The 26,031-nt window shown below is 53.6% G+C and overlaps 1 protein-coding gene across 1 annotated transcript in view; it reads left to right on the forward strand.

Moving 5' to 3' along the window:
- Nucleotides 1-494: 494 nt before the first annotated feature.
- Nucleotides 495-26,031, forward strand: part of DAB2IP (DAB2 interacting protein) — a 183,784-nt gene continuing 158,247 nt past the window's right edge. Inside the window, exon 1 of the mRNA XM_081067318.1 lies at nucleotides 495-658. Within this exon, the coding sequence (XP_080923444.1) occupies nucleotides 619-658 (40 nt within the window). The 5' untranslated portion in view covers nucleotides 495-618. The remainder of the gene's footprint in view (nucleotides 659-26,031) is intronic.

Below are 26,031 nucleotides of genomic sequence, written 5' to 3' on the forward strand. Positions count from 1 at the left end.
GTTGAGCATGGAGAAGATGCTCAAAAAACACTTAGTGACTAACTTGAATGGATGGATGAGTCAATTTCTGCATCCCCCACACTGCAGGAAATGTCTGTAGAACAGATTTGAGTGGGAGGTTCCAGCAGGCCCTGGGAGAAGCCCCTGGGGTTTGGGTGCTGGGTGGCGAACAGAGCAGACCCCTATCCCCTCCCACGGTGGATTGGCCTCCCCCCATTCCCACAGAGCCCCGGGGCTCCAGAGCCAGCTTCCAGATGCTAAGCCCTAGCTCAGCCTCACCTCTTAGCTTTCCCATCTGCACAGCTGGGCCAGATCCCCGCAGCCAGCGTCGCGGGCAGCCCGGCCAATCGTCCCCGGCGTCTTCCTATTTTAGACATCTCGCTGCCTCAGTCCCTTCTAATGTTTCCAGCCTGGCTGCAGGGGGAGGAAAAAGAGGTTACTGCTACTTTAAATGTACTGTATGAAGGCGAGGGCTGGAAAGGGGCCTGCTTGCAGGAGTACCCAGTCATCTAGTTGGAAAAGCCGCCAGATGGAATACAAAAGGAGAAACCCAGACGCTCATGGAGACAGCCTCGGTTCATAAATCAGGTGGGGCCAGGGGCTGGGGGCCCATACGCCATGGAGCCCGACTCTCTCCTGGACCAAGACGACTCCTACGGTAAGAAGGGCGCTGGCAAAGTGGCAGAGTTGGGGATTCAGCCGCTGCTCAGGGCTGCTCAGGCAGACTTTTCTCTGCTTGCTGCAGGAATCTGAGTTGAAGTGGGGAGGCGGTGAGGCAGCTGGGCACTGTCGGGTCTTGCCATCCGGGGTTAGGGGCACAAGGCTGCAGGCTCCCAAGTGGAGCCTTGGGCAGCCCTTCGGACTCTGGGCACTGACAGGGTTGGTGGGGGTTGGGGGGAGTACCGGCTGCTTCTGTTTTGCTCTTGGCCAAGAAGGAAAGGAAGGAAGTTTGTAGCCCCCCTGCTTGTCTGCCTCACTCTCTGTCCCCTCCCCAGGCCTACCGGGTGCTGTGGGGAATTTAATTAGTGAGATCCTGCAGATAAATATAGATGGGCCAGCAACAGGAACGTTGCCTGTAATTAAAGCCAGGCTGAAAGCACTCTCCGCTCTCCGCTCTCCGCTTTGCAGGGCCCCAGGGGCTGTGACTGGAAACCCTGGGCAGATTGTTGGGGAAAAACTGCTTGGGACAGAGCCCCTGCTGAGAACCCAGGACAGGGACTTATAAGTCTCAGAATGACTTGGCCATGGCAGTTCCTGCAGGCGTGGGGCTCCAGGGGGTGCAGGTAACAAAGATCCGATTGCTCAGCCAGGCCAGGCTGCTGCCCCCTTGGCGAGGTGTACTCTGGCTATCTCTGGGCAGCGCAAAGTAGGGAAGCAGGAGGGCAAGAGTGTGGCTGAGGGAGTGAGGCAGGGCGTAGGGGGCAGCAGGTTTTAGGGCTCAGTAGGGAGCAGGCCCTGTTGGCCTCAGAGGGGAGGTCTAATTGAGAGGTGGCCTCACTCCAGCCTGGTACAGCCTTTTGGGAGCCCAGGTCCTCCTGGGACCACAGTCCTTTGCTAAGAAAACTGAGTTCTTCTCCCCGCCTCCTCCCCACCCCAGGCAGTCCTGGCCTCCTGGCACAAATTCAAAGCCAAATTTCCTTCCTCCTGCAGGAGCTCAGTGCTTTCCAGGGAGAGGGGCCCTTTGCCACGTTTGGAGCTATAACCCTCAGGAGAGCTTGCTGAGGCTTTGCCCGTGGACCTGGCATCTTTGGGCAGCTGTGCAGCCAGTGGACGCAGCTGAGTGACCCCTATGTGCCAAGCTGTGTGTCAGGGTCAGGGGTGTGGAAATGAAGAGCTCAAGCCTAAGAAATAGTTTGTGCTTCTTAGGAGGAAGAAAGAGGGAAAGAGAGGGAGGGAGAGAAGAAGAGAGAGAAAGGAAGAGGCCTTGGAAGAGCTCCCAGCCTCGAATGGGAGACAGAGAAATGATACGAGACTACATTTAGCGTGATGAGTTCCTTGGGGGAAGCGAGGGCAGACAGTCTGGGTGTGTGACAGGCTGCCTGCCTCCAGAGGTATTCCCCTGAAGCTTGGCACAGTGATACCTGGATGCTGCCTTATGGGGGGCACAGACCCTGCCTGGGGGGACCAACCCATGGCCAAGCAAGGTTCCTGGGGCTCCATCTCCCCACCTGGAACCCAGCAGTGTCTTAGGAACCCACGAATCCAACTTGCTGTCACTCAGGATTGGCTTGTGGCAGGCTCTGGGCAGGGCAAGGCTGCTGCTTGGAGACTGTGGCTGCCTCACCCTGACTGAAGGGCCCCGTGCACACACAGCCCCTTGTCTTCACCTGCTGCGGGAGCCTGTTGCTGGCCTTCCGGAAGCTGGTCAGGCAGTGAGGTGCCTGGGAGCCAGGAGAAAGCGGCAAAGGGAGAGACGGGGCCACAGGAATTGTTAGGCAGGAATGGAGGAGAGCCCAGTCTCTCCTTGGGAATCATCCCAGATTTAGCCGAGAGGGGTCTGGCTTTTGCTTACCTTGGAGGTCCAAAGCTGAAGGGGCTGTGTTGCACCAGGGCAGCAAAGGAAAACTGGCCTCAGAGTCACTTGCTCTCTGAGCCCTGGCTCCACATTCATTCATTTAACAACTGCTACTTTCAGGTCCTGGACTAAGTTTTGGGGTTGGAGAACCAAGTCAAACCGTCTCTGCCTTTGTGATATTCCTAGGCTAGTCTGGGAGAGAGATAAGCTCTCTGGTGAGGGAGACCAGGGCACTGCGGAACCCCTACCATCACATGTGGAGTCCGGGAAGACTTCCTGGGGGAGGTGACTTCTCCACTAAAGAAATAGAGGACTCTTTGTGAAATACTTTCTTCACCTGACTTCTGGGATAGGCCACTCGCATGATTATCTCCCACCTATTTCATAGTCTCTTTCTCTGGCTCCTCTTGGACACCTCCCTTTTCCTGCTACCCACATGGTCCCTTCGCCAAGCTCTGCTGCTTCGGCCTCCCTGCATGAGCTGATCCTTCCTCCCTCACCCAGCCTTCTTCACACTCAACTAAACCAGCTATCACCCCGGGATCTTTGCACATTTGGTTCCTTTGCCTGGAACACTGTTCCTCTCATTCTTCACTAAGCTAACTCCAACTCTTCCTCCTCCTCTCAAATGCAACTGAAAAGTCATCTCAGAGAAGAAGTCCCTAGACCATGCATCCCTAATCCATCCAATTAGATTCCACTCTGTTTCTCTTTTCCTTTGTAGGACCTGTTCTCATTTTCATGACGCGCGCGCGCGCGCGCGTGTGTGTGTGTGTGTGTGTGAAGCGCTGTAGCCCCTACCAATCTCCAAGCTCTCTGACAGCTGTTATCCCCAGAGCATAGCTCTCTGGCGTGTAGTAAGCATCCAACAAATACTTGTTGAATTAGTGAGTGGATGAATTCAGTTGGCCCAGGCAGAGAGGTGGGGAAAGGCAATCTAAGCAGAGAGAACAGCAGGTACAAAGGCACGGAGGCTGGAGAACTTCAGAGAGTTCTAGCGAGAGTGATGCTTTTGGTCAGGGCTTGGCGAGCTGAATTCCTTGGGGGTTCAGAAGCCTCGATAAGGACAGGGTTGGGAGAGGCAGAGCTGGGAGCGGGGCCCTGGACCCCCCTCCCTGATTCAAGCCAAGCAAAATTCTCTTCCATCTGGTGGATATCCTGAGCTCTGGTTCCATTCACCAGGTACTCAAGGGCTGAAAGGATTTTGGCCACATCCCCAGCCACTGACTGATGTTCTGGAGACCCAAGCCATAGTCATGGCGTTTTACCAGACAGAGCTGAGCAGCGCCCCATTGGGTGGTCCTGACGTGACAGACCCTGAGAGCAAAGCTAGTGAGGGCTAACACAGCTAGGGGGAGTGGCAAACACAGGAGCAGGGATTTCTTTTGTACAACAAGCACAGGCAGGAAGGCAAGGGGAAGAAGCGAGCTCAGAGACTGTGCACGAAGCCCAGCAGAGCCCTTTGTGGATGGGCCTCAGTTTCCCATGTGTAAATTGGGATGAGGGTCAGATGAGGTCTGACGAACCCTCATTGGCCTGGGCCTTTCAGAGCTGCATGAAGAGTCCAGCTCAGAGAAGCACCTCCTTCCTGTCTTTCCGATTGCCAAAGAAGGGGATGAGAGGGAGGCCTGACACTGGGCCAGATGAGGGAGAAACTCACTCAGCAGAACATTCTCTCTTGGGTTCTCACAGGGTCATGCCATCCTCCACTTATGAAGTTGCCACCTCCCACCTGTACACTGCCAGCAGCTCATGGTGCCTTCCCAGCCAGGGTATGTTTTTATCACCTGGTCGCTGGCCTGACTCCCACTTAAGACCACACAATCCTCGAAGGCTGCATCTTATTTGCCACTGTATCCCCTGCATAGTACTTGGCCCTGAGAAGGTGTTCAACGCACATTCACTAGATCAAAGAAGGAAGGGAGGAAGGAAGGAAGGAAGGAAGAAAGGAAGGAAGGAAGGAAGGAAGGAAGGAAAAAAGGAAGGAAGAAGTGAATGAATGAATGGCACCAGCTGGATCCTGCTGCTAATTTGCCCCGTGCCCTCAGTCATCTGAGTTTCTGTTTCCTTGGATGTCAGGGGAGAGTGCTGTCCTCCGTACCTCTGAATGTTCTAGGTCTGACTATCTAAGATTCTAAATCCGACTCAGCACTTGGCACCCTCTTCCCTCCCTGTGAGACTAGTCCTTTCTCCTCGCTCAGCCTCAGTTTTCTTCTCTGAAAAATGGGCTGACTCAGGCCTGTCCTGCTTGCTTCCTTGGTTGTGCTGGAGCTCCAGAGCAGTGATGGGGTAAAGCTGTGTGTGGCTAGACACCTCTTGGGGGGAGTCTGTGATTCATAGAGCAGGGAGTTGGGCTCAGACAGAATCCCAGATACACACTCCAGAAGGGGCTGGTTGTTTTGGAAATCCTACGGGCAGAATGGGCAGCCCAAAAGCTTGTTTCTTCCTGATGTTAACAAGCAAGGACGCCTGCCCCAGTTGGGGGCCCTACAGTGGGGCAGATGGAGGTGATTCTGCAAACTTCCAAGTGCTGCAGGTATAATAACCAGTAGTATTTACTGGATGCCCACTCCAGGCGAGATGCCATGCAAGGTCTTTTATGTACCTTGTCTGCTTGAGTCTTCACAACAAACCTGGTGGGTTGTTATTGGCTCCATTTTCCAGATGAGAACACTGAGGCCCAGGGAATTAAGTGATGGCCAAGATCATACAGTGAGGTCAGTGATTCTAACCCACGTTGGTCCAGCGCCCAGGATCTTTATTTTGTGGCACTCTGAATGCCTCACTGTGCCAGAACCGCCGCCTGGTGGCCCCTCATTTGCCCATGAAAAAGCCTGCCTCCCAGGGAGGGTTTGTTGGAGAAGTTCAAGAGATGAGCACAACGTGGCAGAAGCCACAACCAAAGGCGTCATCTCAGCTGGAAACAGCGAGCACAGAAGCAGCTGTAATGGGATAGGGTCAGTCTAACGAGAGGGCTATTTTGAGCTGGAAGCTGTCAGGAGGCCTGATGTCACCATTCCTTGGCCCTTCCTGTGAGGGGGGTAGAAGCTGAAGATGTCACCAAACCGGTTTGCCTCGGCTGGTGACAAATAGAAAACAATCATAAAATAACAGCCTGTGCCTGGCCACGTGCGTCCCATTCATCATCCCACGTCCCCTTTCCACCAACCCAGGCTGTGAGGTTGGTGTTATCGTTCTCATGTTGGAGATGAGGAAACAAGTTCAGAGAGGCTGAGTGACTCATCCGAAGTCACCTCGCTAGTGAAGGACCAAGCTGAGAGTCATGTAGGTGTGTCCTGCCCCGGAGCCCGTGCTTTGAAGCAGTGCCCACTAGGTCCTTCTCCGAGCCTGTGACTGTGGATGGAGTGCTGGGATATGGGCGCTGTTCAGACTGCCCTGCCTCTCAGGGATGAGAGCCTGGGGCCTCCTCCTGGCTCTGCTAACTTAGCAGGCTCCGGGCAAAGTCCTGGGCTCTCAGCAAACCTCAGTTTCCCTGTCTGTGAAGTTGAGGTAATGATGCCAGCCTAGCTGAGCTAGAGTAGGGAAGGAATGCCAAATTTAGGTTCCTTCAATCTCACTCTAGGGTTCTGCCCTGTTCCAGCTGGCTGGTCCTCAAGAGCCTGAAGGAATAGAAGCCATACTTCCCACATGAGGTCCTTTCACAGGGGAAGAAATGAGCCCAGAGAGGCAGAGTGGGGACCCCGTTTACTGAGCTCTCACTACATGCCCGGCTCTGTGCTAAGTGACCCTTCACAGAGGAGGGAACAACCCTATTACTCAGATGAAACAATTGAGGCCTGGAAGGGCCCAAGGCCACAAGCTAGTGGGGGCACTCCTGATTCAAAGCCAGGACTCCCAGATTCCTCTGCTTCTGCCCACCACTCTGGGCTGCCCCCCTGCCCCTGGCTGTCCTGGCCCCCAATCCGCAGCCCAGGGGAGCCTCAGTCCTGCTGGCCCGCCACACTAGGCCTCTAACCTTCTCCAGCTGGGCAGGTGGTTGAGTGGTGGAACCCCCCCTTCTTGCCCCACGGGACTCTGGGAAGAGGCTAAATTAGGAAGACTAGTCCAATAAAGAAGAACAATGAGGCCAGCAGGGGAGGGGCTTAAATCATTTATGCACCCAAGCCTGAGCAGCTGGCTTCACAAGAAGGCCAGGAAGTGAAGCCCAGGGAGGGTGGGAGGGCAGTCCCTGGGCCAGGAAGAGAAAGCTCAGGAGAGAGGAGCTGGTGTCCCCCAGAGAGAGGGGCTCATTGAGGAGATCCTGCTGCTTAGAAAGCAAAACCATTTCACCCTAGTCCTCTCCGCAGGCCTCTGGTGGGCTCCTTCCTGAACGGTACATCTCACATACAGCACCAGCCAGGGCTTCCATCCTGTGTACCTTCCTGGGCCTGCGCCATTGGCTCTCCGAGCCTCAACCTCATCAGAGGAGTGGGGACAGTACTAGCCACCTCAAAGTGCTCCCACTCTTAGGCTTAAGGGAGAGGGTCTTCCAGGGTCCTCCTGTCTATCCCTCATTACAGAACAGGAAGATGGGGCCCCGAGAGAGGAGAAACCAGAGCCACTCAATGTCCATTCTGTCTCCTAAGTGGTCCTGAGATCTGCCCCAACTCTCCATCTCCCTGCTCTCACCATGGACTCCTTGCCCTTTCCCAGGGCTCCCCATCTCCACCCATACCCCAAACTCATCCTCCATGTGCAGTCAAAGGGAGCCACTCACAGGCATTCTAAAGTCCTACAGAGCACCCCACTGCAGCAAGATAAAGTCTAACCTCACTAACACAGCCTCAAGGTGGTCCATCATGTGACCCCTGGATGATGCTTCCAGGCTTATCTCCAGCCACACCCCTCTTTCTCTCCACTCCCCCATTATTCAATCTCTGCCTTGAATGTACCATCTTCTCTCTCCTCCTTCACCTTTATACTTGCTGTTGCCCTGCCTGGAACACTCCCCCATCTCAGTTCTCCCTACTACTCCTACCCCCAACCTGGCCACTCCTGCTCATCCTGAAGTCTCAGTTCAGGAGTCACCTCCTCTAGGAAGTCTTCCCTGACTTCCCCAGGTACCTGTCTCCACCTCTGGGCTGTGAGCTGCTCCAAGAGCCAGACTGAAACCTTGGAGGCTGAGGTGGGGTGGGGTGAAGAAAGAGGTCACGGTGACCTGGCAGGGGATATTGGTGTCTACACGGAGAGGGCAGATGAAAGAGCAGATTCTGGATGGGAGGTGGAGTGATATCCTGGGCTTGCTGTTTCTAAGGGGACTGCGGGGCCATCAGGGTTTTTTTTGTAGAAGAGTCTGTGATGGTCCTTCTTGATGTGACCTCTATAGAAGCCCTTATTCCAGGGTGGAGGACGGGAATGTCTTGGGCCTTCCCAGCTGCATAAGGACCACTGTCTTTCCTAGGCTTTTGAAGCCTTCACTCAATTGCTTAGTAAGGTCCTGCCACCTCCCCCAGGAAGCCAGCCCTGACCGGCCGAGCTGAGGCTGCTCTGTTCTCTTTGCCTGTACCCTCTGTGTCATTAGCGCCTCCTGTCCTAGGACCTCTCATGGGCTACGCCTTGGATGTCTTCTAGGTGGGGCCTCCATCTCTTGTAGACTCCACATTACCCCACATAGGGACTGACATGCACAGAGAAGAAACCCGGCACAGAGCATTCTCAGCCAGTGGGATTCTGGGGAAAATTAAACAGCAACCTAGAGAGACTTTGGGTCAGACTGACACAGACGAGCAGCGGGGAGAGGCAGGTGGAGGGAAGGATGCGTTTCTGTCCAATCTGGAAGAGTGTGTCTGGATGGCTGGGTGCTCACAGTCCCCGCCCGCCCGAGGCACTCCAGTCCGTGACCTACATCCCAGTGGGCTGTGTGTGTGTGTGTGTGTGTGTGCACTCATGAGGGCCCCACACTCCCACCCCTGTTCCACAGACTGCTCCAGAACCAGTGGGTCTGTGCTCCAGAAAAGCCAGCTCAAGGGATCCAGCTTCCTGCATGGGCATGCCTGTCCCCCAGCCCCCACCCCACATCTGCCCAGGTCTCTCTCTCTCTCTCTCTCTCTCTCTCTCTCTCTCTCTCTCTCTGTCTCTCTCTGTCTCTCTCTCTCTGTCTCTCTCTCTCTCTCTCTCTCTCTGTCTCTCTCTCTCTCTCTCCCTCAATCCAAATCTCAGATAAATGGCCTCGTCCTGCCTTTGCTAATGGGGAAATGCTAGGAACTGAAGAGTGGAGAGCTGCAGATTTATGAGGTGGCAGTGGAAGGAGGGGACCTAAAACCACAGCGTGAGGTGGAACTAGAAGGTAGGCAGACAGGTCAGGAGGGAGGGGCTGAGGGTGGGCTCTGGCCTCCTGAAGCCTGTGGTTGGCAGGGTCAGGGCCCCACTCAGGAGCCCTTTGGGCTGTCCCAGGCCTGTCCCTGGTTTCCCTCCTTGTGTCCTCCCCAGGGGGGACAGAGTGGGGCAGAGATCCTTCTCTCCTGGTGAGACTGTCCTTGACCAAGTGGCTGTGCCAACTTTATGGCCCGGAAGCCAGGGCACCTAAGAGGGTGTCTGCTCTAAGATCCTTAGGTCTCTCCTTTTGCCAGCTCTGTGGCGGGTGAAGCAGGGGTGGCTGTGCCCCCTCTTCTGGGACTCTCCTTCCCTACTGGGCCTCTGACAGCTTGGAGGGATGGACAGTACCCCCTCAGAGTCTCTCTACTGCTCATCTCTGCCTCTCTGCCTTCCTCCTGCTGGGACTGCCCTATCACAGCCCTGCCCCCTCCGCTTCCTGCAGAGCTCCTTTCCTCATGAGTCAAACAGACTTGGGAGTGCAAGAGAGGAAAGAGGCTTGAGCTCCCACTGCTATTTGTGCTCCACTTCTCACCTCTTTTCCTCAACTCCCCACCGAGGCCAGTCCCTCTCCGGGCTCTGTATTCCCAGCCGTCCGCCTGCCTGCGGACCATCTTCCAGGGCTCTGTCCCTTCCTCTACACCTCACGCCCTCAGGGCCTGCAGCCTCCCTGCTGAGCACTTCCTCTGGGCTAGCTCCTGACAGGTCCTGGAGACCCAGAAAACACAGGCTGGTCCCTATCCTCAGGGAAGAGCTCAGGACGGTTCCCCGAAGCTACAATGACAGCCCAGGGCAGGGAAGCCTCTAGGAAGAGGGGGATGCTGGGCTTCAAGATAACCAGGGCTTGGTCTGGTGGAAGGATCCAGTGAGCAGGCAAAGGGAACAGGTCTGGGGTGGAGAACCAGAGTGGCCTACTGGGAACCTTGAGCAATTCAGTGGCACTGGACCCCCAAATCCAAATGGGTTGGGAGGAGGTGCCTGGAGAGTGTAGCACGGTCAGGGTCAGGGGCTTGGGTTTTATCCTGCACCTGGGGAGCCATGACTAGTTCTAAGGGTGGGGGGGAGGGTCGTGGTTGTTCTGTCTCCCCAGAATTCCTAAGACCCCAAACCACACCTCTATTCAACACAGTGCCCCTTCCCCTGATCCAATTCAGCTTAGTCTGGGTGGCTGCTCACCTCTGGAGAAACCTAGCCCAGGGCAGGAGGAGGCTGGGGAGAGTGCATCAGGGAGAGAGGCCAAGAAGGTTGAAAGCCAAGAAGGCAGCAGCACTCCTGGGTTCACTGCTCACCGGCCTCAGCCTCTGGTTTCCTGGATCAGGGCCTCAGAGCCCAGTGCAAGCTCAGCTTCTCAGGAGTGTAGGAAGAAAACTCCAATATTCCTCCTCTTGGCCCCAAGGGGACAGGCAGCAGGGGTGTGTGTGCTCATCAGAGGAGATAAACCAGCCTGGCAGTGAGGGAACCAGGAAGAAAAGGGAAATTACACAGCTCACAGAGCTCTCCCTGGAAAACCTAGCCCATTTCACAGAGGAGGAAACTGAGGTACAGAGACGCCTTGTGATTTTCCCCTGGTCCCACTGCCAGGAAGTGGCAGAGTCCAGATTTGAACCCCGATTCTGCTGGCTCCAAAGCCCGCGTGCGGCCCTCTCTGAGTGTGCATCTGCACTGAGTGCCCCAGGTGCCTTGTCCTGGGCCAGGGAGAGGCAGTGGGGGCTGTGCCAGGGCTACAAGGGCCGGGGGACTCCACACAACTGGCCCACTCACTGCATAGATGTGCAAACTAAGACTCAAAGCTGGCAGGTGCCAATCAGGAATACGGGTATCAGGGATTCAGAGATGGCTCTGGGAGGGGGCAGCAGGGGAGGGCGGTTCCAGGCAAGCAGAAGGGTTGGAGAGAAATGAACTTCGGGTGAGTGTAGGGCAGCAGGCAGGAGGAGCCCCATCAAAGGAAGCAGAGGGAGCAAAGGTGCAGAGGCAGGAGTGTCCAGCCGGAAGCATGGGGTGACTTCCCAGAAGGCTGAGTAGGCAGATGAAGACATGAGGTCCGGGGGCTCAACCTTGGCCCGCCTGATGTTTAGGGCTGATCATTCTTCATCATGGGGGACTGTCCTGTGCACTGAAGGATGTTGAGCAGCATCCCTGGCGTCTACCCACGCGATGCCAATAGCAGCCGGCCTTCCTCCCCAGCCCAAGTTGTGGCAACCAAAAATATCTCCAGATATTGCAACATGTTCCCCCGGGGGATAAAGTTGCTCCGGTTAAGAACCACTGTCCTAGAGTAAGCAAGAGCCATGGAAGGAATTTGAGCCGGGGAGAGACAGGGCCCAGAGCTGCAGCCTGAGATGGCCTGTTCCAGCCTTTGTCCCCAGCACCTCAGGCCCACACCAGGCCGCATCCCTCAGCTGACCTGGGGCTCACTGAGTGCCAGGAAAACCTCCACCAACTCAGATGCAGGGCTGAGGGCTGAGCGGAGAGGTGGAACAAAAGAGCTTGTGTTTGGGGATGGAACCCCCTCCCCCACCTCAGCATGGGGTGGGGAGGTGGCGTTGGGCAGTGATCCAGGCCCAAGAGGGGCTGCAAGGCTGGGGCAGGCGCTTGTCTGAGCCAGGGATTTGGACAGAAGGTGCTGGAAGGGAGTGGGGAAGCTAACCTACCTGTGTTCCTGCTCACAACAAGCCCTTTTTAGGGGCCCTGAAATGAAAGCATCCCAGCCAGTGGGATGGAGTTTCAAATTCATCCTGACCAGAGGTCCTGGAGGCAAAGGGGTCAGGGGCTGCCTTCCAGGCTGGGGCCCAAAGCCTTTCTTCCCTCCTGCCCACATGCTGAGCCTCATGGGCTTTGTGGGGAGTGCTGAGGGAGTGTGAGGGCTGGACAGGTGACAAGGGGAAGCCCCCTTTTCACCATCTCCCCACCCCCAACCATGTTCAGTCAGATGATCTAAAACGCATGTCTGGATTCACCACTTCCCCTGCTTAAAACCTCCGCCGGCTCCCATGACCCTCAGGATCAAGCCCACAGCTCTCGGACAGCCCTTCAAGGACACTTATCTCACCCCACTTGCCATGGCCCCCGCCCCTGTGCTTCGGCCAGACCGAGTAACTGATAGCACCTCAAACACTTGGCCTCCACAGGCCTCCATGGTTTTCCACCCCTCTCTTCTGACCCTGGAATGCTGCCTCCTCCCACGTGCAATTCCCCCAAACTGGGCTAATTCCTACTCATGCACTGGTGCCCCTTGGTCGCCACTGCCTCCAGGAAGCCTCCCCAGCCTCAGTGAGTGGGCGCCTGGTGTGTTGGATGTCTCTGTCCTGAGGGCACCACCTCTCATTCCCCCTGCCTTAGGCCTAGAACAGAAAGCTGGAGACTAGTGAGCCCTTATTGAAGGAAGGAAGGAGAGAAGGAGGGTAAAAAACATGTTTTTAAAAACGAGGAGTAGCCTGTCCTTCGGGCCACCAGGAAATGTGCCAGGACCGACTAACCCCACAGCCTGCTCAGAGAAGCAGATACCATTTCTCTGTGACATGACTCCCAGACAGCTCATTCCCCCAGGTAAGGTGTCAGCCACAGCCCAGCCCTGCTGACAGGCCCCTCTTAGATTTGGCCCTTCATGCTACCAACAAGGCAAGACAGGTATTTTCTTGAGGGAAGCTTCCAGGGGGACATTTAGTTGCCCATGCTGTACTTCGGACATCACCAGGCATCAGGGGAGCCTGGATTCCTTGGCTCTAAGGACCCCAAGAGCCAATAGACTGTGTCGAGACTAGTGGTTTTCCACCTGTGTCGGAGGAGTCCTGGGGTGGCAAGCAGATGCCCACAAGTTGCCTAATAGGGGAGACACCCTCTTCCCCCAACACAACTCTGCCCAGAGCAAGCTCAGTTTTATCCCATGTAAACGTTGGGCTTGCTTGAAATTTTTCCTTTGAAAAGTGTTCTGTGGTTCAGTCAGTTTAAAAAGCACTGGTCTAACCCACCTCCTTCTCGAACAGATGGGAAGACCAAGGCCTGGAAAGGAAGGAGTGGCAGAGCCACGTGGGCCTCCTGGCCCTTCCACTGACCCACGCAGCCCTCTGCTGAAGGCATAATCATATGAGTGAATGAATAGGAATCTGAAAGTAGGTTGTTTGGTAACATGGAATGACAACAAAGGACACTTGGTTTCTGGGGCGAGGCGTGGGGGTGGCAAGAGGAACTGCCCCAAAATGGGAAGGGAAGAGCAGAACTGGGTGGCACTCAGTTTAACTACATTATACCCAGCCTGCTTCCAAAACTGTTCATAGACACCACACAGACTTCCTGGTTTTAGCCAAGGCAGGTACAGCACCCGAATCTCAGGGTTCAAGTTCCCAACTCCTCCATTTACTCACTGTGTTGACCTTGGCCAAATCAACCCTCTCTTGAGACTCAGAATCTTCCTTAATAAAACGGGGCTAACAACACCCCCATCCCAGAGTAGTTGTAAAGGGTAAATGAAAGCAGAGTAGGGGTTGAAACATCCTAGTAGGTTCAGGATTCTTCCTTGCCTATGAACTTGAGGAAGTTCATGATCTACGGTTCACATCCCAGCTACGCCCCTTACTAGCTGTGTGACTTGAGGCAAGTTTCTTAACCTCTCTACCTCGGCTTTCCCATCTGTAAAATGGGGCGGTAATAGAACACCCACCCCACTTCAAGGGATATAATGAGTTAGCATGTGTAAAATGCCTAGAATAGGGTTGTATAAGTGTTTGTTATCAATATTTGTACCGAAATAACAGTGGAGACTAGGTCTTGCCAAGGAGAAACCCCAAAAGTGAAATAAAGAAATGCGTGAGATAATGACTAAATGGAAGAAAAATTAGAGTTCTCCCAGGGAATGCTTTGTGGTCCTAACTCAGACAGGTTCTCACCCATTGGTGATGTCTTCCAGTTGTACATTGCTCACCACCCCCCACCCCATCAGCTCCCTATCGCTGGGCCTCTCCCTGCATTTTTCTGCAAACGCAGAGTAGGATTCCATTTCGCCCCTAGATGACTTTGGGTGATAAAGAAGTAACTTCAGCCTCCTTGAATTGAATCTTCTCTCCAGAATGTGTAACAAACCTGGAAATTGGAATGGCTCTGGAGCTGATTGTTCTGGGAGGGTACCTCCTGGCATTAAAACTAAATTAGATCAAGGTACCTCTGTTATTAGCAAAAATAATTCCCTACGATTACAGAATGCAGCCATGAATCCTGATGGCAGATGAACTTCAGGTGATTTACTTGAGACGAATAACTGTGCAAAAATCACAGGCTCATCTAATCACTTCTCTATAGTGTTGCAGTTGAGTAATTATGCTAATGGTTATAAGAAATCACCTTTTGTGGTCTGGGATTGGGAGGGCTTGAGATAAACATGTGGCGGATATTACCTGCTTCCAACTGGAGGGGTTGGGCACCATGTTTGGTTCCAAAATGGCCCTTTCTGGGGAGCTGGTTTGGTCCCTCATCCACTGGGAGAGAAACCTGTTAGGTTAGAGTTGCAATGGCTTCATTATTCATCTCTTTTCAGATCATCTTAATATAGGAAATTGAATTTGTCTAAGTTCCACTATTGGGCATGGTAATTCCAAGATGCAAGTCAAACTATAAAAGCTCAGGACTTTGGAGTTGGGTCAATTCAGTGAACGTGAATTTGTGTCCACTGGGTGCAAGGCACGGACCTAGGCACAGGCAAGGATAGTACGAAGCGTTTGAAAGTGTGTCTGGTGCTTTCTGAACATGGTCTCATCTCCTCGGCAACCTGAGAGAGTCAGTATCGTCCCCATTTTAGAGACAAGGAAATGGAGGCTCAGAGACGTGAAATGACTTGCCCAAGATGTTACCACTTCTAATCAGTGGAGATGACTACTTCCATCCACCCAGAGGGACCTGAGAGCTTTCCTGGAAGCATAGACATAGAGGAAGGCACTGTAGGCAGAGGACACAGCTGAGCAAAAAACCGAGAGGCAGAAGATTAAAGGGGGGTGTGACGGGAAGGGAATTGGGGTTGGGATGGTGGCTGAAGATCAGACAATAGAGGGTCTTGAATGAACAACTGAGGACTCGTAGAGTGGGGAGCCACTGCAAGGGAGAGATGGAGTCTGAGAAGTACGTGGGCCGCGGTGTGGGGAACCCACTAGTGGATGGCGAGCAGGGAGGGCGTCAGAAGGTGATGAAGTAAATGGCGGATAATTTTTGAGTAGAAATATGTCCTGAATATTGCATGGGACGCACTTATACTAAGAAATCGTTCATTCCCTTGAGTATTGCTCACCTCTCTCACTGGCAGCTCCATTCCCTCCTGGGTGAGGACACACAGCAAGTGCTTCCCATACTTCCCGTCACAGGGTGGCGTCCCCGGGGAAGTAGGCTCTCAAGCGTGTTAAGGAGAAGGTTTGTGAAGGACTGTGGAAGGGCGGGAAGCAGAGCCAGGCTGAAGGAGAAGCTGAGCTGCCATGCAGTCTCAGTGCAGCTCTCAGCCCACCCTACGTATGGGCAGGGGCAGGGGCCCTGGAATGCTCGGTCACTGGATGTGGGGCACCCCTAGAGACATGTCACCTCGAGTGCGGTGGGCACCCCCGAAGAGGGCTGATAGCTGAGGGCCATCTTGAAGCAGCCTCCCTAAATGTGGGGCAGTGGGTCCTGTATTCTTGAAGGGGGGGATCTGAGGTGCATGTCTCAGTGTCCACCACCACCCCCAATCCAAAATATTCCCCTCTGGCAACGACCCGATTTCTTTTTTTCCTTCTGACCAAGCCCCTCTGGGGGGCTGTCTGTCCTCCCTTCCTCGCTCGCAGTTACCCCTCTCCTCAGCCTCCAGTCTGTGTCCTTTAAATCCACCTTCCTCCTCCAGATGAAGGCATTTTTATAAAACTCAAGCATAACTATCCCTCCCCTGTTTAAGGTCTCCTAGTACATCCCCCAATGTCCCAGCTCTGTTCCTGAGCACGGGATGCAGGGCCCCTGCTGACCGACCCAGCCTCTCTTCCTGCCCCATCTCTTACAGCTGCTTGATTGCCATCCTGAGCACACTGGGCCATTTCACACAGCCAGGCTTTGGCATGGGCTTGTTCCTTTCTGCCTGGTGAGGTTAGTTCTCTCTCTGCTCCTTTAAGACACTCAGAGGTCATCTCCTTGGAAGACTTTCCTGGAGCCACCACTCCAGCCCACTGGCCCAGGCTGCCATCAGGGCCCCCACAGTCACCCCATGAGCCCCAGGGGCCAGCACCCAGGGGTGCACCATAGGCTCTGACTGTCTCTTTCCTGCACAAGTGAGCAGCTCACTGTTCTGTTTATCTGTGTCCTTAGCACCGAGCCCAGAGCCTGGCACAGAGGGGATCCCCGTCAACATTGATTTTGGCACTTGGGGAATCCAAGGACAGAAGGGGTGGGTATGAGAGAGAGTGGAGAGGCAGAAGCAAAGCACCTGGGACTGATTAAACTCGGGGAGGGCTGTGCCCCTCAAAACAGGCCAGCCCTGGGAAGCAGAGCCATCCTCACGCCACCATCACCTGATCCTTCCTCCATTCATAGTCTGACTCCAGCCGCATTCTTTCTGGGTATTTAATTCTCAAACACCTCAGCCAGGAGCAAGGTTTGCACATTTCTACTGTTTATTCTATGTAACCCTCACTGCCTCGCACACGAACACTGGATCGGAGCTTTCTCTGCTACCTTCTCTCCCTCTCCATTCACGGCACCCCTGCCTGTGGTTCCTGTGGGCCGGGGTCTCCATCATATGATGCCTTGGTTGATGTGGTTTTGAATCTCACTCCCATCATCAAGTGAGGGCCCACCACCCCAATAAGAGATAAAGCAACTGGTCAGTTGGCACGACTATGAAACATTATATGCATGAATACAGTAGTGTGGTACAGTAGTTATAGAGTCCAGGATTTGGAGCCAAACAGACTTGGGCTTGAGTCCAGGCTCCGCCGTTTACATGCTGTGTGATGTTCTGCAAATTGCTTAAGCTCTCAGCCTCCGTTTCCTCGCCTGTCAAGTGGAAATTAATGACAGAGTCACCTCAGAGTTGGTAGTTAGAATTAAGTGAGAGAACACTCAAAGCACCTGGCACAACACTCACACTTGTGCACATGTCTCTGTATTCGTACATAGATGTAGAAATTTCTGGTAATTAACAGTGTCCAACGATGCTGAGCAGCTGAGCACTGCAGGTATACAAGCAGACACAGATTCATTCACTCGTTCAACATTCATTGAGCCTCTACTATGTGCCAAGGCATTTGCTGGGGGTGGGAAGAGGTGCAGCAATGAACGAAACCAGGCATGATCCCTGTCTTTAGGGACATCCAGCGCCGGGAGGGCGACACACTGATCCAGTGATCATGCCACGAAGAAAAGTGACTGGGCCATAAGTGTGCAGCATGCAAGGCCAGGGAAGGCTTTCGTGGGGTCTTGACACCTAAACTGCCATGGGAAGAAGTGAACTGAGCAGAGGGATGGAGGAAAGTGTTTCGGAGAGGGGAATCTGGTGTGCACAGGTTGTGTAATGGGAAGAAGCTTTGCATAACTAGGGGCCTGGAAGCTGGATGAAGGCAGACAGAAGGCGGGGAGATAGCAAGAAGCCAGGCTGGAGAGGTGGGCAGGGGCCAGACAGCATGGGGCCTGCTAGGCCACATGAAGACAATACGAAGCCATTGAAAGCTTTTAAGCTGGGGGGGGATGATACGATTGAATCTGTTCTTTGAAAACCTCATGGAAGCCATAGAAAGAGACCAACAGGGAGAGGCCCAGCTGGATGTAGGGAGCCAGCTCGGTTCTTACTAAAGTCCTGGCAAGAGACAACAGACGGTGCCTGGACTGGGCTGGAAATAAACACTTGGGACTCACCGGCATCAGGACAGCGGTTTAAGCCCTTGGACTGGATGCAGTTGAAGTTGTCTGCGGAGAGAGTCTGGAAGGATAAGAGGGACACAGACCACCGCAAACTCCAGCTTTTGTAGCCCAGGGGAGTAAAATGAGGGAGCCAAGGAGAGGACCAGAGAACTAGGAGAAAAACTGGGAGAGGATGGAGAGTTGGAAAAGATCAGAGAGTGTCCAGGGGGTGAAGGATAGCCAAGAGGTCGGGGGAGAAAGAGATGGAAAGGTATCCTTTGGCATGCCCAACAAGGTCATTGGTGACCTTTCTGAGAAAGCACTGAAACAGCAGACTTTAGGCGGAGTGAGGTTCCTGCCTTGCATGCCATTTGCATGGGACGAAGGGCCTAATGTCCATGTCACCAGGATACTATTACCTTGTCCAGTGCGATCTGGATCAAAGAGGATCAGCTCATTAGTTCAGAAAATCTCTGAACTCGTGAAGCGCAGAGTGTTCTTTTCCAGTGACCATGTAGCCCTGGTGACTTGACGTATTTGCTTGTACACATCTAACACTGGCCAATTCATCTTGTAGAGTCTGGACCATAAGCCATTTGCCATCCTCTGTGTTGCCGTGATGGAAGCTTCCAACAAGTGGACATATGTGGATTTTGCATATATAGTGCAGACGATGCATTTGGTAAATCGTCTCAGACACATCCCTGGGGAAGGTGCCGCAGGCTCTGTCACCCCTACAGATGGAAGCTGGCAAAGAAAAGATGGGTCCAGATTGGGATCTCTGGACTATGTGTGAGAACAGATTGAAGGGGGCCAGAGTGGATGTGGGGAGACAGGGAGGAGGGTCTGTGGTTCTGAAATATTGCACAGCCCCTCACCCAGGGGTAGGACAATGGACAGGAGGGAGGAGCCCCAGGGTCATAATTTCTGACCCTTCCATCTTCTGGGCCAGCCTCCAGGCACGTGCTTTTGTTCAGAATTGGAGAACACCCTCTGACATTGGTTTTCAGCCTCCCACTTTCATAGGAACGCAAAAGGGTTCCTTCCAGCCTCCCCTGTAAACATCTTCCTCTTAGCCAATATTCACATAATTACTACCTGTTCCAAAAATGGGGCCATGCATTTTGCCTCTATTATCTCACTGAATCCTCATGAGAACCCCTTGCAACAAGCCCCAGTCACATCCTGGTTGTGCAGACGCAGAAACTGAGGCACAGAAGGATACAGCGTGCCCCAGGGCACAGAGCTGGCAAGTGGCTCAGCCTGGATTTGAACCCTGGTCTCTCCGACCCCAAAGGTCACAGCACCTCCCAAGAACACTCAGTGAAGATCCGTATGTGAGATTGCTTTCCTTTTGAGAGTTTGGCATGAGCCCTTTTATTCTTGAGTATTTAGGTCCACTCACCCCTTTATTCATTCAACAAACCTTCTGGGGCCAGGCTTTATGCAGGTGGTGGGGCAGCAATAGTGATTCAGACAAGGTGTATGACCTAGAGGAGCTCACAGTCTGCTCAGGGAGGAGACAGCACCATAACCAGGTGCAACGATCCACAATGTGATAAGCACAGACAGCGGGGTGGTTGGCCACTGTGGTAACCCTCTGTCTGGGAGAGCCGGTGAAGAGCTCCCAGGACTCACAGGCTGAAATGGCTGCCCTGGATCATAATAGGAGACACAGGCCCTTGCCTGGCAGAGAAGAAGGACAGGAATGCCAGGAAGAATAAACAGTTTGTGGGAAGGCATGAAGGTATGACAGAGGTGGGGGGCTTAAGAGAGCTGGCTGCACGGTGGTGCTTGGGTGTGGGAACCTCAGCTGGCTGGGACGAGGGTGTGAGACGGGAGCAGGGCCCTCATGTTCGTACAGTTTACTGAGCACTTCACCACGAGCCAGGGGCTTTGTGCTGAGCACGTCACAGCCACCATGACCACATTATTAAAATAAGGAAACTGAAGTTCAAAAGCAGGACTGGATTTTACGTGCATTCTCATCATGCTTGTTCTGTCCCTTAAAAAAAAAAAAAGTTATGAAGAAAACATCTGTATACCTACAGCCCAGGTCAAGCAATAAAACCTTACCAATATGACTAAAGCCCCTCCCATCATCCATTGTAGCTCCCTCCCCCCAGAGAGCAACTCTTCCCTGAATGGTGTATTTATCTATCATTCCTCTGAGTTTCTTTATACGTTTACCATGTATGTGCATTCCTAGCATTATATGACATCATTTTGTTTTGCACATTTTAAAAATCTATATGAATTATACGTCACACTGTTTGATTTTCTGCAACTTGCTCCCCACCCCTCACTTACTAGTTCATAAGGAAGCTCTAGTCGTTTCTTTTCACTGCAGGGCTCCACAGTCTGTTCATGCGTTCTTCCCGGATGGGCATGGAGGCTGTTCAGACTCTTTACTGGGTTAAAACTCCTGCAATGAGCAAGAAGTTCTGTAGGCTTATCCCAGAAGCCACGTCTCTGTGTCGCTGGGGTGCATGTCTACAGTAGATGCTGTCACATTGTTCTCCAGAGTAGTGGTACCCATTTCCCCTCCTGCCAGCCGTGTCTGAGAGTTCTCTCTGCTCTCCCGACCTCTTTGCTGGTCGCCAGTCTCACAGGTATGAAACGGCTCTTTACTGGGGTTGTATTTTGCATTTCCCTTATTCCGAGTGAGACAGTATCTTTTCATGCACTTATTGGTCATTCATGTTTCCCCTTCTTCAAGTTATCTGTTCATATAGTTGGCCCAATTATCTCGTTTCTTTTGAAATTGATTTGTAGAAGATCTTGGTATATTTTGGATATTGTGTCCCCAATATCTTGCTTTGATAAACAAGGGTTTTACACTTTATTAAATGCATCGATATTTTTCTTAATAGCTTATGCCTAAAGACACAAAGGTCTTTAAGAAATCTTTCCATATTACCAGAAATCTTTCCATATTTTTAGCATGTAAGTCTTGCATCCACCTGGAATTGATTTTTTTATGCATGGCGTGAGGTAGGGATTCCACCTCAATTTTTTTCCCAATATGAACAGCCAATCGCTCTATAAATCACTGTGTGTAGCACAGTCCACCCTTTCCCCAGTGAACTGCAGCTTCACCTCTTGCCATGTATCAGGTTCCCACACATGTGCGGGTCTATTTCTGCAGCCTCTATTCTAGTCCTTTGGCCTATCTGTCTATCTACCCTTCAGCTAATATCATTCAGTCCCATTGTACCTTCTTAGGCCGTCAGAACCCCCTCTCCTGAATTAGAAGGGCCAGACAGAAGACCCATGTCTTACTCATCTTTGCACCCTTTTTGTCATCACTCATGACATGAACATCCATGTCACGCTTTTATTTACAAAGACTTTCTCACACTCTGTCTCTTGGGCTTCTAATGCAGAAGAAGAAACTGAGTCACAGAGGTGAGATAACTTGCCAGAGTAACACAGCCAGAAAGTGTAAGATTAGGGGTTCCGCAGGATTTCAAAGCGACCTTCTGCATGCATGCTATACTGCCCAGGCTGTACTTGACCCACCCACTCATCTGGGCTCTGATTTTCACTCCTTCGTCCCTTATTTCAACCAGGAGCTCCTGACTGATGTGTGCCTGTCAGCTTTTGTTGGTGCTAGGGCCTAGACTCCATGTCTGGGGGCCTCTTCCCCGTGCTGGAGACCAATAAGGAGGGTGGGACCTGCAGTGCGCATTTTGTGGGAAGTGGTTAGAGGCGTAGGGTCAGCAGGAGGAAGTCTGGTGGGGTTTCAGAGTCAATTTAAAGAGCCAAATGCTGGGCGTGCACTTGGGGCCCAGGCGCTGCCTTCAGAGAGGATGCTGGCTTCCCCCAGGAATTACAGGCGTCCTCCCGCCCTCCCGCCTCGCGAGGCAGGAATGCGAAGGATCAGCTTTCAGCAGAGCTGCGGCTGCTGTTCCGGGGAGCTCCAGGTGCAGGCCCTTCCCCAGCGGCCAAATTAACTGGTTCTGTCTGTCCAACTGGGAGAGCAGCTCTCGCTAAAAATAGCGCCCTGCCCAGTGCGAACTGAGCCGGTCGGGAGCCGGGGCCTCGATTGTGTGAGTCCGAGCCGCGACAGTCTAAGAAGCCCGGGGAGCCCCGCACGGCCCCACCCCGGGCCTGGCCCACGTCCCACCCCCGAGGCCGTCTCCGCAGGCACAGCGCTGTCTCCACAAGTGCCGCGAAGGGTGGCAGGTCCGCGGGCCGAGGCGCCGCCGAGGCCGTCCGGGATGGGAGCCGGCGGCGCGGCGTCCCGCGCTCTCGCCTGGGCCTCCCTGCCCCTGCTGGGGCCTCCCGCCGGCGCGCTCTGCGAGGACACAATTTGCTGCGGAGGTAAGGCCGGGCCGCCTGCGGGCGTGTCCATCGCTCTTCCTAAGCACTTGCTGGGGGCCTCTTTCTCCTTCCCCACCCCAGGTCCGCAGCGGGGGGCGAGGTGGAGGAGAACCCAGGCATCCGCGCAGGGCTTGTGGGGAAGAGCCAGGTGTTCTCTGTATACTTACCTTTAGTTTGAAAAACTTGCAGTCTCACCACCAGGGTCCGAGAAGCGATCACCCTCCCTTTGGCCTCAGTCTTCCTATCTGGAAAATGGGACAATAAAATCGTCAAGGTTTAATATTTGTTGTGACCCCAAGAGAAGTTGGGGAACCCTTTAAAGCGGGTCGCAAGCATTCTGGAGTCCTCGAGAATTTATGTTGATGGGAGGGTTAGAGGTGCCTTCCTCGTTACCCCCCGTTATCTCCCCAAACTCTGCACCTAGCATCAGTTCTCAGCCCCTGCTGTGAGAGATGGAGGCAGGGGCCCACAGCAAAGTTTAAGGGGTCAGCGGACTGTGAAAATCCTTGCAGGAGAGGACGATGTAGACCGTTAGAGGGGTGAGCAAGGCAGAGTCTCGGTCCACTCCTCAGTCGCGTGCCCCGAGAGCCCCCAGGCGAAAGCCGGGGTATTATCTTTGAAATCCTCAGGGCCTGGTGAGGAACGCAGTCCGGCTGGCACAGAAGCCCTGGACGGGCTAGCTGAGATAGCCGATGCGCTGTACCCGGCCGGGCCCGGGCTTGGAGAGTGGGGGCGGAGGGGTGTGTGGCCTGGCCTAGATCGGGGGTGGAAGCCAGGGGGTGTGTGGCCCGTCCTAAGTCCTGAACCAAAGCGGGGACAAGGGGCGTGTGCCGGGAGCCGAGGGGGTCCGCCCTGCCAGTCCCGCCCCACGGGGCTGCAGTGCTGGGGTGGATTGGTCAAACAGGTGCGCCCCCGCCCCTCCCCTCCCGACCTCCGCTCTATGCCGGCGGGGCGGGCGGAGCTGCGGTTGGCTGGGCCTGCGGATTGGCAGGGCTGGGCGGGCTGGGTGGCCAGAGAAGCCCGGGAGCTGGAGCACCCAGGCGCAGGAGGAGGCGCGGAGCTGGTCAGAGCGCACTCCCGCCCGGCCCGCCGCCTGCTTGGCCCGTTCTGCTGTGCTCCGCCTGGCGGGAGCTGCGGAAACTTTCCTGCTACCTGGCGACCCCGCGATCCCACCACGTCGTGACCCTGGCCCTGGGCCGGCTCGGCGCCTTCGGGATGGCAGTGCCGAGCGGCCCCGCTGGCGGGTAGAGGTAAGATCAAGATGAAGTGGGCCCGGGGGCTTGCAGCGGTCCCGGAGGGATCTCGGGTTGGAGAGGGTCTGAAGGGCCTGATAGGAGATATTGGGGGTACAGGACAGAGGAGTGGGCCGCGACTTTGCTTTACTCACACCTTCGACGTTACAGCCCCTATGCCACAAGGATGTCTACCTGGTGCATTGACCCTTGAAACTTTCCTGTGCGCCCTGCCTATATCTCTGGGTCTTTAGGGGAGAATCGCTGTGGGTGTTACAAGGAAGGGACACCTAGTGGGGACCCGCAGCCAGCTGAGGGTTGGGGGGTGGATCTCTAGCTTCCCAACTCCAACGCTTCCAGTGGTTTCCCAAAACTTCAAATCCTCCCCGGCCCACTCTGAGGGGGTGGTGATTGGATAGCCACTCCTCTCTGCTCAGAGTCAGGCACCCCTGGGCACCCAGGTTTGGGGTGTTGTTTTGTTAAACCCGTTGCTACTCTTCGATTTTCGGGGAGGGGGCGGAGTCGAGTGAGGTCTCCTTTTGGTTTCCTGGGCTTCCTTGAACGCTGCCCTCCATGAAAACACCTTGAGCTAAGCAGAGTGGCAATAGGCACCAAAGCCTTCCATCCAGGTCCCAATTCCCAGCCTAGTGGGAATGATTGTGGGAAAAGTTTTCTGGTTTCTCAATGGCCCATATTTTTGAGGTTTCTGGCTTGAGTCATCTAGAAACTATGCTCCTCTTCCCTGCCCCTTCTGCTATTTAGGGGGGAAATTAATTTTGACTTGAATTTAATTTTGACTGAGGGTGGATGAGTAGATAGCTTGTCATCTATGAGGATCGCCATCTTTAACATTTCCCCTCAATGTCAAAGCCAAACGCCTTTCAATTTTTTCTTGACCTACGACAAAACACCTGAGAGTTAAAAACCAGACACCGGCTCTGGAGCCCAGAGAACCTGGGTTCAAACCTCAGCCCCATTGCTCACTAGCTGTGTGTTCTTGTGCAGGTTTTCTAACCTCTCTGAGCTCAAAGGTCCCACCCCAGGGGGATCTAGTGAGGCTTTTGAGAGTAAGGCATGGAAGGCATCTGGCTCATAGGACAACAGCCTTGGGCTGCCAGTCTGCATCCTACAGCGTGGGCCCTCCTGCTGCCTGAGGGACCCAGTCCATTTGTGCCTCAGTTTCCCCTTTTGTCAAAAGTTGGTATGGACCTACCCTTCTCAACAAACCCTTTTGAAAAAAGTGCACAGATGTACATACCCTCCGAGGCATGATCTGTAGACCTCAGATTTAAGACAGCCCTCACCGTCTCCCTCCTTGTCATGAACTATTCATAAGGTATAGGCTTTCTGTCTACCACTGATCTCTCCTCATCCCTTTTGGATGCTTGGAAGTAAAGGTTCCCTGTAAATATCAGGGAAATGCAAATGTACTAATTAACCAGCATGGCAGGGAAAGGGGCTGACCTGCAGAAACTGGCCCCAAGTCACCTTCAAGGTTATCCAGGCCACCCCCTCCCCAATCTTCCTTAACCGGTAAACAGCTAGTCTTTTTTTTTTTTTTTTTTTTTTTTTTGCTGGGATCCTCTAATGACAGCCCACTAGGCAGCTGGCTTCATGATTGGGCAACTCCACTTGGTTAAAAAATTCTTCCTGTTTGGAGCGGAAATCTGTGTGCCTGTTACTTCTCTCCACTGGTTGGTTCTAGTACAACCCTGCAGGCATCTCTTACTGGCTCAATTATCCACTGCAGTCCCCCAGTGCCTGGCATTCTGTTCCTTCCTTTAGGCATTTAACACACTGAACTGAGTTTCTCAATGATCGTAGCACCATTTATTGGGTGTTTATTATATGCCAGGTCCTGTGCTGAGGGCTTTACACATATTATTTCCTCGCATCCTTGAGATAACCCCATGAAGTTATTTTCTTATCCTCATTTTGCATATGAAGAAACAGGTTTAGGGAAGCTAAGAGATTTACCCAAAGTTATATAATCTTTAAGGAGCTGGGGTACATCCCAAACCTAGTATCTGCCTTTAGAGCCCAAGCTTCTAATCGTTACTTTTGTCCTGGGTTCCCATGGGGGTGTGCGTGTGTGTGTGTGTGTGTGTGTGTGTGTGTGTGTGTATGTGTGATGTGTGCTGATGGTACTTTTATCACAATCACTTGGGCACTTGTTGAAATGCAGAATTCCTCACCTGTACTCCAGACCTAGGACTATGCACTTTTTAAAACTGCCCAGGCCATTCTCATGCACATCACAGTTTGAGAACCATAGCTCTAAAATCCTCCTAGGAATAGAATACAGGACGTGGGTTCCAAGAGATCTAAATTCAAGTCTTGACTTCACTCTCTTGAGCTGGTTACTTTTCCTTCCTGGGGCTTTCACCCAGTTGTAAAATGGTCATGATGTTACAGCCACTAGTGGGGTGCTGCTGGAAGTCTCCTGGGTGGATGGCGGGCATTATGGGACAGCCGCTTGGAGGATAGAGGTGCCCAGGTGAGGCCTTTCCTGTCACAAGTGGATGTGCATGGCAGCAAACTGCGGCTCCTGGGGAGCCCTGCTCACTCCCCACTACTCAAGGCCTCTGACCTGTGCTTTCTAGAAGGATGGGTGCACTCTGGATGAGGCCCTTGTGCTCAGATTTCTCAGCCAGGTAGTAGGGACTCAGGACAGGTGGGCAGGACCCCTCACACATCCCTTCCACCTCCATGGTTCTCTGATGGCCTCTGACCTCTCAGACAGGAGGTGTTGTACCTCCATTTCTGGGGGAGGCGACTGGAGTGGGTCTGCCATGTGTGCGTCTGAGTTGT

This window comes from Rhinolophus hipposideros (assembly GCF_964194185.1).
Source record: "Rhinolophus hipposideros genome assembly, chromosome: 11".
Lineage (NCBI taxonomy): Eukaryota > Metazoa > Chordata > Mammalia > Chiroptera > Rhinolophidae > Rhinolophus > Rhinolophus hipposideros.